General features: G+C 42.5%; 1 protein-coding gene across 2 annotated transcripts in view; it reads left to right on the top strand.

The window, feature by feature from the left end:
- Nucleotides 1-644: 644 nt before the first annotated feature.
- LOC134624314 (protein NLRC3-like) overlaps nt 645-15,042 on the top strand; it is a 55,911-nt gene continuing 41,513 nt past the window's right edge. For both annotated transcript variants that reach the window (XM_063469290.1, XM_063469289.1), the window contains exons 1-4: nt 645-691; nt 10,441-10,567; nt 10,652-10,753; nt 13,100-13,178. In XM_063469290.1, coding sequence (XP_063325360.1) covers nt 10,479-10,567; nt 10,652-10,753; nt 13,100-13,178 — 270 coding nt within the window. In that variant the 5' untranslated portion in view covers nt 645-691; nt 10,441-10,478. The remainder of the gene's footprint in view (nt 692-10,440; nt 10,568-10,651; nt 10,754-13,099; nt 13,179-15,042) is intronic.

Here is a 15,042-nt window from a genome sequence, read left to right as displayed (position 1 = left end):
CTGTGGGTCTGAGGGCAGGCTCACGCTGGAGAAGGATGATGGAGTCTGACCTGAGCCAGTGTTTGACATGAACACGTCAGCACTGCTGTCAGTGAGCCTAACGACAGCCGTTAGCATCATTTCAGTGTTTCAGTCATTTAAAAACACTTCCTGTCACTGTGGTGGTTACAGTGACATCATGCAGTTTGTGTTTTGACCTCCAGAGGGCGACAAATTAGCACAGACAGAGAGCTCCATTCAAACTTTGTTGCCATCAGTAATAATTCTTCAAACATAATCATCAGTGTTTGAGCAGTCATGATATCAGGGACAATCTAGACACGTGTGACAATACTGAACATGTCACATGACACACCTTAAACATCATGTGATCCACTCTCAGTCTGCACTTTCATTCAGTATAAATGAGCTTTGAAAAAACATCAGTTTAGTGAAATATTCAAACGCTGCAGGAAGAAGAACAACCAAGTGATGACACACGTTTGTGTTTCAAACAGGAAATCCAGCAGAAATAAATCACCACCTGTCAGAGATCAGGGAGTTTCCGAGGTGCATCTGAACGCAGCACACAGTGTTTCATGTTGCTGAGTGTCCTCAAACGCCTCTCTGCGTTTTTTTCCTGTTCAAAGTTTACTTTCACTTTCCTGATCTTCGTGGAGTGGAGCTTGTTGTTGGTGTGTTTGAAGAAACTGTAAGTTTGCTTTGTTTCCTCCTTTAACAGTTTGTCTTTAGGAACTTTACTGTTTGTTCAGCTCATGATTGATTTCTTCACACAACAAACCGTGTGTGTTTTTATTTCCGGTCTCTCCTTTAAAGTCAGTCTGTAATGTTTTCCGACGAGGCCGAGCGTGTCCGACATTTTCTGTTACTGTGTGATGAGACTTTGGTAATCAGACAAAACACATAGAATGTGGTCTGAGCTCGACTGGAGACACTCCTGTTTATATTCACAGGAACAGCAGGAGACAGAGAGCGGACTTTGTAAATGGATATTTTGTATAAATTTGTGTTAGATGCAGTTTCAACATGTCGGTCTTAAGAAAACTGCGCAACAAACTGTTGGCTCCTCTCCAACAGGAAGAAGTGTTACAAAACACAAAAGTTATTGTAGTTCACTAAAACTGAAATCATAACTGAAACTAGATCAAAAGAAAGCTAAAATAGAAATTAAAAACGACACGCAAAAATTAAAACTACATCATTTATCAGGGCTGTAGACTAACTTTTTGCCATGGTTGCACTGGTGCACTTAAACTTTTCAACCGCATCGCTTAACACCGCAGTTTTACATGTGCACTTTTTTTTTGGGGGGGGGGGGATAACAGTCCAGATAGACAATATTCATTTCTAAATGATCAACTAATAATCTTGTACTCAAAGTGCTTTGGCATTAATAAGTAGAAAATGTTAAACTTAATCATTATCTTGGCTCCTCTGATGACCTGTTTGCTGCTGCCTGCTGCTGAAAGGCAGCGGGGAGAGGGGACACTCGGGCAGTGCATTTATTGCAGCATATAATGTGTTTTCTGGATACACTGTGCTTTTTCAGCGTTCAAAGATTGATGGCACCGTGTAAGAGCTGGCTATGAATTTCAGACGAATCAGGCTTTAACTTAACAAAAAAGTTATCAATCGTTCTTTTCATCTTTTCTTATTACCCACATCTACATCCACTTCTGTCGGGCCTAGGCTGCTCACTAGGGCTGAGTATCATCACTGATTTCTATAATCCATTCGATTCCGGTTCTCAAAGTCCTGATTTGATTAAATTTAGCCTCAGACAGTCAGAAATATTATAATTCTGATCATTTATCAGTACTGATACATGTGAGACTTCATCAGAGATGTGAACACCACAGCAGATGCCTTTGTGTGAAAGTAACTGTGAATAAAACACAGAAAAACATGAAGGAGATTTTCCTGGTCTGGCTTTTTATAGCAGATAACCTTAAAAATATTCTGCAATATTCTGTAATTTTGCATAATTTTAAAAAGTCTAAATTTCTTTAGTATTGAACAGCAGAAATTAGGTGTTCTTGTCCGAGGACATTTAAGTGAGAAAAAGAAAGAAAAAGACAGCGGCTGACAGCGCTGTAAACAACGGTAAACTGGTGGGTAATAAGCGAATGAATAATGCAGAAAACAGAGATTTGAGACGGGAAACTGTTCTTGAAGTACAGAGAGAGAGAGAGAGAGAGAGGGAGCTGTGCATGAAGTGTGATTTTTATCGTGGTGGAAGCAAAACAGCAAAAGTCAGTGTTCATGTTAGTATCTGAAGAATCGATGGAGAAAGCACTGATTCAGGTTCAGGGGAATAAGTGGAGTATTTCTGGCTGTAGCTCAGGTGGCAGAGCATGTCAGCCACTAATCAGAAGGTCGGTGGCTCGATCCCAGGCTGCCTCCTGGCTGCATGCCAAATATCCTAAGATACTAATCCCCTACTGGTGGCGTCTGTCAGTGCGCCCCAGAGCAGCTGTGGCTCCAATGTAGCTTGCCATCACCAGTGTGTGAATGTGACTGAATGTAGTGTAAAGCGCTTTTGGGTCTAAGTAAAGCGCTATACAAATGCAGGCCATTTCCCAAACAGATATATCCTGCTGTGATCTTTGTTCTGTGGGTTAAATGAGAGGATAGAGAGGCTTGTTTTAAAATTATAAAATGATTCCTGTAGTCCCAGAATAAAAATAAGTTTTTAACATTTGGATGTCACAACATATCTGAATTGAAAAACTCAAGTCAAAGTTTGTTTCTCTAGCATATTTAAAACAGCTCAATTGACCAGTGATATCCTGCTCAACTAGAGCCAATAAGCAGATTTTAGTGTTTAACCCTTTAAGACCTACCATAGAACCAAGTCCTCCAGAGCTTACTTTATATTTTTACATGCTGTAGTGCCATTTTTGGGAGCATTTCAAGTTGATAGAATAGAATAGAATAGAATTCAACTTTATTGTCATTGCACATGCACAGGTACAGGGCAACGAAATGCAGTTTGCATCCATCCAGAAGTGCTTTAGTCGTGATATAGATATATTACAATATATATTAGCAATAATATAGATATGTAAGTATATTACAGAAATGGGTCTATTATGGTATGTTATAATGTACACGGTGTGAAGTATGTTATGAATATTCTATAAGTATGTACAGGCTGTAGTGAATACAAGCTATGTACAGGATATGAACAGGATATAAATATGAAATAAAAACTATACAGAAATCTGAGATATACAGTTATACAGAAATGTGAACTATGCAAGTTATAAACAGTTGTAGGATTAAAAATTATCGTATGTACAGAATGATATTTACACAGAACTATACAGTAGTGCAGTTAAGATAAGTGAGATATGTGGATAATTGTGATAGTGATAAAGTGCTAGTGGTTGTGGGTGTGTGTATGTTCAGTCCATGTGTTTAACGTGGGTCAGATGTCAGGAGACAGAGTTCAGGAGTCTGACAGCTGCGGGGAAGAAGCTGTTCCGGTACTTGGTGGTCTTAGTCCGGAGGCTCCTGTAGCGCCTCCCAGAGGGCAGGAGGGTGAAGAGTCTATGTGATGGGTGACTGGGGTCTTTGATGATTTTTCCAGCCCTTTTCAGACACCGCTTCCTGTAGATGTCCTTTATGGCAGGAAGTGGTGCTCCGGCGATGCGCTGGGCAGTTTTCACGACCCTCTGCAACGCCTTCCGGTCCGAGGCAGAGAAGTTCCCGTACCAGACTGTTATACAGTTGGTCAGGATGCTCTCGATGGTGCAGCGGTAGAAGTTCACCAGGATGTCTGAGGACAGGTGGTTCTTCCTCAGAGTCCTCAAGAAGAAGAGGCGCTGGTGAGCCTTCTTGACCAGCTTGGAGCAGTTGGTCATCCAGATGAGATCCTCGGAGATGTGGACTCCCAGGAACTTGAAGCTGCTCACACGCTCCACAGCCGTCCCCTTAATGTGGATGGGTGGATGTGGGTCAGCATTCCTCCTGTAGTCCACAATGAGCTCCTTAGTCTTCTCAGTGTTAAGCAGCAGGTTGTTTCTGTCGCACCACTCAGCCAGACGATCCACCTCCTCCCTGTAGGCGGTCTCATCGTTGTCGCTGATGAGGCCAATCACCGTGGTGTCATCTCCAAACTTAATGATGGTGTTGGAACCATCAGCAGGTCTGCAGTCGTGGGTGAAGAGGGAGTAGAGGAAGGGGCTCATCACACAGCCTTGTGGTACACCGGTGTTCATTGTAATTGTTGATGAGCAGCGATTATCCAGTCGGACATGTTGAGGGCGGTTGGTCAGGAAGTCCAGTAACCATTTGCAGATGAGGGAACTGATGCCCAGGTCTGTCAGTTTCCTGATGAGTTGTGAGGGGTGGATTGTATTGAATGCTGAACTGAAGTCTATAAACAGCATTCTGGCGTAGGTGTTGTTGTTGTCCAGGTGTGAGAGGACAGAGTGCAGTGCGATGGAGACTGCATCCTCTGTGCTCTTGTTCTGGCGGTATGCGAATTGGTGGGGGTCCAGGGTGGGGGGGAGACAGGATTTGAAGTGTGCTAAGACCAGCTGCTCTAAGCACTTAGTGATGATGGGGGTGAGTGCTACTGGGCGGTAGTCATTGAGGCTAGATGGGTTGGAGTTTTTGGGTATCGGGACGATGGAGGTGGATTTGAAGCAGGCCGGTACCACAGCGTGGGCCACGGACAGATTGAATATGTCTGTCAGGACTCCTGCAAGCTCCCCAGAACACGCTCTGAGAACACGCCCGGGTATGCCATCAGGACCTGCAGCCTTGTGGACGTTGATCCTGCTCAGCACCGCTCCTACATCGGTGGGGGAGAGAGTCAGAGGTTGGTGGTCTGGCGTCGTGTCTGTTTTGGTTGTGGTTGTGGGGTTCCCTCGCTCAAAACGAGCATAAAAGTTGTTGAGCTCATTGAGGAAGGAGACATCAGAGGATGCGGGGGAGGGTTTGGTGGTCCTGTAGTCTGTAATGGTCTGGAGTCCTTGCCACATGCGTCGGGGGTTGGAGTTGGAGAAGTGTTCTTCTACCTTCTTTTTGTAATGGTGTTTGGCTTTTTTGATGCCCTTCTTTAGATTAGCCCTGGCTGTACTGTAGGCGTGTGCATCTGCTGACCTAAAAGCAGTGTTGCGGGCCTTCAGGAGGAGACGAACATCCCGGTTCATCCAAGGCTTCTGGTTGGGGTACATGGTGATCCGTTTCTGGGTGGTGACACTGTCTGTGGTTTTGGAGATGTAATCCAGTACAGATGAGGCGTACTGGTCCAGGTCTGTGTGGGTGAACATATTCCAGTCTGTGTTTTTAAATCTGTCCTGGAGCACTACGTCTGTCCCCTCTGGGCCACACTTTGATCGTCCTCACAGCAGGCTTCACACGTTGGATGAGTGGTGAATACCTAGGTGTGAGGAACAGGGAGAGATGGTCCGATTGTCCAATGTGGGGGAGGGGTGTTGCTTTGTAGGCTCCAGCCAAGTTGGAATACACATGTTGGTGGAATCTGGGGAGGACTGTCTTTAAGTTGGTGTGGTTGAAGTCACCAGCAACAATAAAAGCAGCCTCGGGATGTTTATTCTGGTGTTTGTTAATGGCTGCAGAAAGTTCTTTCATGGCCAACCTAGCATTAGCGTCGGGGGGGATATATACTGCAGTGAGTATGATCGAAGTGAGCTCTCTGGGGAGATAATAAGGTCTGCATTTGACCATTAAAAACTCCGCATTAGGTGAGCAGTGACTCTCAGTAGTGGTGGAGTTCATGCACCAAGCATTGTTAATATAAGTGCACAAACCTCCACCTCTGGTCTTGCCGGAGTCATCTGCTAGCCTGTCGGCTCGGTGTGTGTGGCGTCCTGCTAACTCGATAGCATTGTCCGGGCAGCTGTTGTTCAACCATGTTTCGGTGAAAAACATGACATTTGAGTCCATCATCCGTCTGTTGTTAGTGATGGAGAGTCGTATCTCATCCATTTTGTTTGCCAGAGAACGGACATTGGCGAGGAAAATACTGGGTAAAGGCAGCCGATGTGGTGTTAGCTTTAGCTTAGCCCGTAGCCCTCTGCGCCTACCTCGCCTTTGTTAATGTTCTCGGCGCCGTCTGCGTGCACTTCCGCCCGGCCGGGGAGAGTGGGCAGCCTCCGGTGTTCTGGAGATCTCTGGGATGAGTCGGAGATCGGCGATAAAACTGTAGGAGTTATGAGTCCAGATGTCCAGAATCTCTTGTCTGCTGTAGGTCAGCAACGCACAGCAATTCTGGATGAATAATCCGGTTAAAAGTAGATAAAAAACCGCTAAATAGCAGATTCTGGAGAGACACTGAGCCTCGCGTTGTTCACGCGCCGCCATCTTGGTCGTATAGGTTGTATTGTATACATCATTGACTGTAGAAAACATGGACGACGCCACAGCTCCCCAAAAATGAAGCCAAAACGTCTCTATCGCCCCCTGGTGTCTGGCTGCAGTATAGGTCATAAACCCCGCCTCCTCCATGTTAGCGGATGGGACTGGGGTCAGACTAAAATAAATTTATTCTCCTCAGATAATTTTTTTCCAAAGATTCTTTCTTTTGTTACCAATAGTTCTCATCATGCTGATTGATGTCCAGGGGGTCTCCTCTCCCATAAGTTTGATTCTAATTCCTACCGCGGTGATGTTAAATTGGGGTGAAACGTCATCATAACAGCTTTGACTGACAGCTGCAGTCACGGAGAAACTTGCGTATCTCTGTTCGGGAATAGCAGATAGAGCGTAGGCTCTGAGAGGAGGGCCAGCGTTTACGTTACGAAAACACGACCGAGTGTTTTAACCTGACAGCCTGAGGTGTTCTTCAGTAAACTGGACTACCCGACAGAAGGACCCGAGGCCCCGCTGCACTTTTTCGGTAAGTTAATCGTGTTTGTAAGCTAATCCGTAACTACCGGCCTTAGCTAGGTCCTGAGACCTAGCTAGCTAAGATGAGCACTCGGCTATCGGGGTTCGTTCAGCTAATCTGTGCAGGTGAACTTACTAAAGAAATCAAGAGAAACGCCCCGGGCTAATCAGTCACTAATTACTGTTACTGTACTTTTATTACAAGTATTATACTTTAAAAACAACAGGCTGCACCCTGCTGCAGCTGCTGTGCAGAGCTGAATATCAAATATATGCAAACAACAGCATGTTTTCAGTCTCTTGCCACATCTGTAAAGACAGTAACATCTTTTTTAAAAGCTTGTACTTCAGTAACTCCTCATTAATCAGGAACTATGGATTAAAGTACTGTAGTGTAATACTGAAAAAATGTAAGAGAAGAACTTCAGATCCTGAGTGTGTGAGGACAGAAGAATCAGCTTTATTTCAGTTTTGAGGGATAAAATTTATATTTGAGTTTGATGGTTCTGTTCTCTTTGTGATTACAGGAGCTGCCCTCAGATTCAGACCTCAGCACCACCCAGTGACAGCAGACAGATCATCCAACATGTTCACATGTTAACTGCAAAATGAACTGATGAAAATAGTGCAAAGGTTAAAGTACTACACGTGCTGTAGTGAAAGCTGCAGCTTTATTGATAAAGTTAAAGACAAAAAAACAAAAGGATTAATCACTCATGTAACTGTGTCACTATATATCAGCATTAACAGGACCTCAGTTTGGTGTTTCACAAAGCTGCTGATCTCAGACCTGCACAGCTTCCGTTTTAAACACTTGATGTACTCAGCTGCATGAAGAGCATATGAGATTTTCTCTAACACAATTAAATAAAACCTGATGAAGGTCAAAGGTCGTCACTTGTATGTTGAACTACAAACTTGTCATCTGGAATTCTTTCACAGTTTTTTGCAGATTGTGTGTTATTTACCATAAAGTGATGCAGAGTTAGTCATACCAGAGTAACCAGAGAGGATCATATATTTTTAAATATATAACTTTCTACAGGACTGAATATAATATCTTTATGTAATAGTCTGGAGCCTCTGGGGAGTATCCGAGTATTTATAACATTACACAAACTAAAGGTCTCCATCACAGTGTTCATGAAATGCTGGGTGTATCCATCTCCTGGATAAGGCCTACGGAGGAGTGCTGAAGATTTCCCTGTGAGGGAGCTGCTGGTGAAGATCAGGAGTCCTGCTTGATCAATGCGATGAGCTTCAGTCTTCCTGGTGTTTCTTAAATGATGCCTCTCTCAGTCGGTCAACAGAACATCTGGCACAGGACAGCTGTGATGAAAGAAAAGGAAGAAGTTTCTCCAAACCTCTGGACCCAGAAACCCAGCTTGGTCCTGATAATCTCCCTCACTAGTTTCTCTCCAGGGTGAATGTAGCTGTTGATATAATAAGGACTCTATTATTAAATGAAAAGGACAGATTAGACAACACTACTGAAACGTTCTGCTGCTGTTTTTAAAGTCTCCATGTTACCAGGATGTAGACAGCTCTGAAGATTTAAACAGTTTTAGATCCATTACACTCACAGTCTTATGTTAAAATCTCAAAGGACAGCATGATATTTTTGATATTAACAGTAACTCTGGGCTTCTGTAGAGTGTGCAGATGATCTTATCTTATAGCGCACAAAAACAGTAAACTGGCTTAGATTAGCAACGTCTGTGTTCTCATCGAGTTGAAGGCTGAATTTTGCCGGGCTTGAAATCAGATCCGCGACTACTTGAGCCAAGATGTCTTTACTCATGTCTTCTATTCTGTCACTGACGGTGTCATTTGAAAGAGGAATTTGGGATAATTTACCTTCGGCGACTGTTACGAGTATCAGATTCGCCATCTTTAACGCCGCTGGTTTCACGAGTGTTTCACCAATGGTTTGTGGCTTGCCTTGCTTTGCGATCAGGTAAACAACTTCGTACGATGCTGTGAGGATCGGTTTGTTAACGGGTACAAATCCAAGAGCAGGCAGAGTGGGCCTTTCATCGAATCTGGCTCTCTTCACTTTGAATTCAGCAAGTATTGTGTTCTTGTATTCCCCGTCTCCATGCAGCTTCAAGAAGTGTTCCTTTAGTTTTGCCGGTGCGAGACTAGAGTTCCTCAACTCGGCGTTGCAAATCATGCAGATAGGACGCTCACTCCCATCACGTTCCGTGATACATGTGAATCCATATTGTACATATTCGTCCAACCACTTTCTTCTTTTGCCCGACATACTTAGTATGGATTAAAATATTAACAAAAAAAATCACACGAAGTACTTCCACGACATTCATTTGACTACTGCGTGCGCTATGTTCCCTGCAGCACTGATTGGCCAAGCAGTGTAGCATGATCATCTGCAGCCAGTGATGGCCAAAAGGGGGCATGTCATCACAAATTTACACGATGATTCGGGTATGTCTGGACCTCCGCGACCTCCGCGGTGGAGGCTCTGCCAAACCCCTGAGACCGACTCACCGAACCCCCAGGGTTCGATCGAACCCAAGTTAAGAACCACTGCCATAAGCAGGTATAGTGTAAACAACTTTTGAAGGTCAGAGGCCTTTATAATTACAGTGCAGGTGGATGTATAGATGTGGTAAAGAATTGAATTAAACCTGTTGGCTTCTGTCTGTTTAAAAATCCTTTGTTACAAATATTGAATCTACTTCAACAGGAAGTAATTACAACAACACAAAAGTTTTTGCATTGTTTATTCACCGTGACTTCATTAGACCAAATAAAATTATTATATTAAATTAGTGAAAACATTAACAGATAATTAGATATTAGTTATCAGGTATGTCCCAGGCAGTGAGATGTTGAGACAGAAGAATCGTGTTCGAAATAAAACATTGATGAATGTAGTATTTATTTTCAGAATGTTTTAATCAGATTTAATATAAAAAGTCATAATTACTTGTACTCTAAAATGCTATGTTCCTATGAAATAATACCAAATAATATTTATCAATTTCTGTTTGTACACAGACATGATTTAACTCAAAGAGCATATGTCAGTCTCACTGTCTGTGCCCAAAGTGTTTGACCTCAGCTGTCCCAGTAATATACTAATTTCTAATGGTGTCCCTGTTGGTCACTCTTAATAAGAATCTTAGGATATTTAACTCTGTTACCTTCAGCTTTTAGGGCGGAGATTGCTTAACACAGAGCTGTAACTCTTAAAATGCTCCTCCTTTTTAAATTAAAACTACACAGGAAAAAAACAACAAACAACAGAAAATCAAAACAAACTCGTGTTGTTAAAATCTGCCTCGTCCACCTTCCTTTTGTTTTCTGTCAAACTGTCCCTTCTTATTATCAGTGTGTGTCAGTGAATGCATCTTGTGTGCTTCACGGCTCCATCTAGTGGACTGATAGTAGAGCAGCTGATGGCAGCTTCCTCTGCCTCACACTGCTGTCTGACTGCATTCAGCTGACACTGAGATGAAGCAGGAAAGAAGCAGCTGATATTTGGACAGCACACATGAAGGAAAGGAGGATTTCAGTTGATGTGCACATGAATGATTTGTGTTTCCTCTGCAGGTGAAGGTAGAAAGTGTGTGTGAGCTGAATTGAGCAGCATGGATCAGTGTGAGGACAGAGAGGAGGGAGTCCCTCCCTCTAAAAGCACTCTGTGTGGGGAACATGAGAGCCAGACCAAAGCTCAGAGGTGAGATGACCATCTCTAACTGTCCATGACTCTTCTCCATGTCACAGCTCAGCACTCACATCACTGCTCCATCATTATTCACAGGAACCAGCCTGGACCTCCACCCAGCTCTGTGTCCTTACAGAGTGATGAGTCTAAACATTTCATCATTCAATTTAAATCCCAGCCTCTGTCTGCTGCAGAGAGGTGAGCTGTTAGTAACATGAACTCTTTGTTTTAACTGTTTGATGTTGTTGAATATAAACTGCAGTTCAAACATGTCATTCCCTCAATCCCATTTAAACTGTGTCTTTAAAACAAGCCTTTGGTTTCTAAACAGCTGAAAATCCACTTCAGCAAACAGTTACAATAACTCGTTCTGCGTGCTAGCTAGCATGACGGAGTTTCTGTGGGTGCTATGTTGTTACTGATAGCGAACTTTATTTTATTCATGAGGTTGGTTAGTAGAGTTGGCAACCATCCAGTTAAAAAACGGAATTGTCTCGTATTCAGAGAAAATATTACGCCTTTCGTATTGAGGCGAAAAGGAACACAGTTTGTCCCGGACTTCAGCTAGAATGGAAAAAGACACAAAGCTGGAGTTATTTTGCTGTTACGCTGCACAGCTGCCACTTCTTCTCTCATTCTCTCCCCCTCCCTCTCCTGTTGCTACTTCAATCATGAAACTGATCAATGATCAGCTGATCGGCTTTTCTCTTGTTTGTTTATCGCTCACTTTGAGCCAGAAAGAGGAAACCAGCGTTTGTCAGGCTAAACAACAGCAGCACCTTTAAGCTTGATCAGCTGTTAGAATTTATTTAATATTAATTTCTAGTATCAGCTGATGTTTGCTGGAGCCACAGCTGTAAAGCTGCTGGTCGTGATATCGGTTTGTATATGTGGTGAGAGGGAAACATGAAGATGAAACCAGGAGATGTCCTTACTGAATCATCAGAGCTGAACAGGTGATGGAGAAACAGGTTTACCTTTTAGGTGACATGAATGAGTTGAAGGGAAGTTATGAACTGCTTCTGAGAGACAAATAACACCAGGATCCTTTTCTAAGTAGCTGACAGCTGGTAACTGTGCAGGGGCGGGTCTAGCAAAGTTTTGCCAGGGGGCCATGTGGGGCATTAACAAGAAAAGGGGGGCACAAAAAATACTTTTCTTTCTTATTCTCATTTAAAATTTCTAGCTTTCAACAAATAATTATCCGTATCTTACAACCAAAGTTTTCATCTGATGTCAAATGTATAGAAATCATACATATACCAAGAAGACTGTACATCACTGTCACAACAGCGTTTGTTTTCATTCAAAGGCTTTATGGCTTTTCCTATAATACCTGGTGGGCCGGTCTCTAGTCAACATGCCTGGGCCCATTTTTTGTCCCAGTCCAGCCCTGGTGGAGGGGGTGATTATAAATGTCAAGAGTGATTTGTGACAGAAGGATCGCAGGAGGAGTGAAAGGGAAACTTTACAAGATGATAGTGAGACCATGTTATAGGGCTTGGATGTGGTGGCACTAAGTTGACTATGGACAAGATTTCAAATGAGTATATCAGGAGGACAGCTGAAAGGAGCAGCCAAAAAGGGAAGAAGCAGGATTGTTTGTTCTCAAGAATGTATTTAAAAAGTCTCCCATCTGTTACAGCTTCATTATCCAACAAATATCCCTAAATTAAATATGTCCATCCCTTCATTCATCCATCCATTCTTTTCTACTTGTCTGCTCTTCCCATTCAGGGTCACTTTATCAAGCCTACCCTGATATGGATTTCTGCTTTCAGTTTCCACATAATAAAAATTAAGTTTATAAGATCTTCTCTAGGAGTAAACTCCTAGAGAAAAGAAAGAATTGCAAAACAGTCATCAGAATAGAATAGCTCTTTATTGTCGCTGTTACAAGAACAATGAAAGGCAGTTTGGCATTTCTCCATGTGTGTGAAGTACACGATAGCATAAGTATTTACACAATAACACAGACATATTTACACTTACACAAGAAAGATATGTACATAAGCTGCTGCTTTACAGAATTCCGTGTATAATAAAAGTCTTGGATCAAGTTTTGATCATTTTAGTACTTAGCCCACTATAATGAAAAAAACAAAACATAATCAAAAGTCAGTGTGTGCTCTAACAAAACTGCAGTACAGCTCTGAGAATACATGCTGAGGTTTATTTGATTAAGGGGACCTGGAGGACTGTCCACTTTTATACGTGCTGTGCAGACTATGTTACAACTGATAAGTCAATTCAAACATTTGCACCCGTCCTGGATGGCAATCAAGGTTCAAAGACTCCGTAATATTTGTAATATCTTCATTGGATTCACAAAAAATACTTTTAACAAAGATAAATATTGCTAGTGAACTTTTGTTCTGGAATTGTATATTGTTAATGTTCAAATAGTGTCAGCTCCCACTTGTGCGTTTTTGTTGTTGTTTTGTTTATTTGTTGTTTTGTATAATGTGGAGGACCACCAGCATCTTAGGTTGCATTTCGATTACAATGTTTTGTTGTATTGTTCTGACTCTAATTCCTCCACAGAGTGGACCAGGAGAGCTCAGAGGTTCCCAGTGGTCAGTCTGCTCAGCAGCGTCAAACACACCTGGACTCCTTATTTAAGGTACATGTACAACAACTACTTTTACATCTATTCTATTCACAGTTATTTCCATGTTGTGAAGTGAATACATCATAAAATTATAAATATTAAGCACAAATCAGAATACGCAAGTTTAAAAAAAATGGTTTTAAGTCTGGCTTTAGAACTAGGGTGAAAATTAAAATTTGTGAATGTGGTGCAGCAGGTAGTTTTAAACACAACTGTCCACTCAGCTGAAAGCTCCAAAGCCCATGATGTGAGCAAATGGTAACAGTAGCAGTGAAGTAGGATCTTAGAGTAAAATTAATGTCATACTTTACAGGAATCCAGTGAAGTGTTTGAAGGACAGGAGCAATATGCTAAATAGAAGGTATTCTGGCAATGACATAGGTAGCTGCATTTTGCACTGGGTGAAGTCTATGGAGAAGTTTGAGTGGTAATCTAGAAAGGATAGAATTATATTAATTAACATGGGAGAATGAACCAGAAAATGAACAAGAATAGTCGTATTGTTAGCTGTGTAGAAGGGTTGTTATGGAAGTTTTAAATAAACTGTAAACACTTGGTGAGCGCCTTTTTAAAGTGGAGTTTATTATATACATTGCAGTGGAGAGAGCATTCAGGTCCAATGCCAAAATGCTGTGTCACGATGGCTGCCGCCCTCATATCTTATACACACACACAGAAACACAGAGACAAAAGGCATTTGACAGCACATCATGTGGTTTTATACCTTCAACTCAAATTATCCTTGAAACCTTTCCTTCGAGAGAGAGAGAGAGACACCTTTGTTTTTAACTTATCCATCACCTGGAGATTTACCTCTCGAATCCTTCCTACGGTCTGATGAGGGAGGCACCTTTGTTTTTCACCATCTGTTTAACATGAACTTACACACACACACAGTAGGGCATTGTATGGTGTAATAGAGCATAAAGACATACTTGTGGTGCTATCTGACATGTATATAACTAAGTGACAAAGTGATGTTATTATTACTAATGTGATCAATACATAAAATAAAGGGTGTAGCCATTACAGGGTGTAGCCAGCTGCTGTTATGTAGGTGGACATATACCACATATACCATACATAACTGAGTGAGATTTTTTTCTTTTCTTTTTTTTTTTTGCCTATCCCATTTGGTTCTTTAGCCGTCAGATATCCTTGTTGTCTGAAGGCCAACAAGGATACCAAATGGATTTACTTTACCAAGTGGATTATCAAGGCCTTGCCGTATTGGTCTATTTGATCGACCTTTGTTGTTATTTTTTATTTTATTTTATTTTCAGTTGTTACACACGGGACAGACATGACTGGGGGATAGGAAAGGGAGAAAGAAAGATGAAGGAAAAGAAAACCCTCAGAAGGGAAGAGGGACAGTGAGAAAGGGCGCTTAAAAAAATCTCCTGGATCACCTGTTGAGAGAAAAAGAAGAGAAAACAAGCAAAAAAACAAAGCAACATAATAAACACAACACCATCACATTAATCTAGCTAAGTGTACACAGCAGTAAATACTAAATATTGAATGTTGTTGTGCAGCACGCAGGACCGACAGCGCACAATGTGCTTTGAAGTAGCAGCTAAGAAAGGTGTAGTTTATGTCTATGAACAGTGAACACCCGTGTGCACACCTGTGTGGATCAACGCGCTTGTATTCAAAAGGTTTCCACATGTAACGGTCTGCTAGAGGGTGTGGAGGCCCATAGCCCCGTCCCCCAGGGCCTGAAGCAGGCATGGAGGAGATCCGGGCTCCAGACATCCAGAGGCCCCAGAGTGCGAGAGCCCAAGGAGGACCACCGGAGGGGCATCCATGCCACCCTCCTGGGAAGGGCTGAGTAGATCCCCAGACAAGGGGGTCACCCAGTAGCCACGGAGCAGAA

This window comes from Pelmatolapia mariae, linkage group LG3_W, assembly GCF_036321145.2.
Source record: "Pelmatolapia mariae isolate MD_Pm_ZW linkage group LG3_W, Pm_UMD_F_2, whole genome shotgun sequence".
NCBI classification, from domain to species: Eukaryota; Metazoa; Chordata; class Actinopteri; order Cichliformes; family Cichlidae; genus Pelmatolapia; species Pelmatolapia mariae.
Note: the sequence above shows the minus strand (reverse complement) of the source record. Positions and strands in the feature narration are given on the sequence as shown.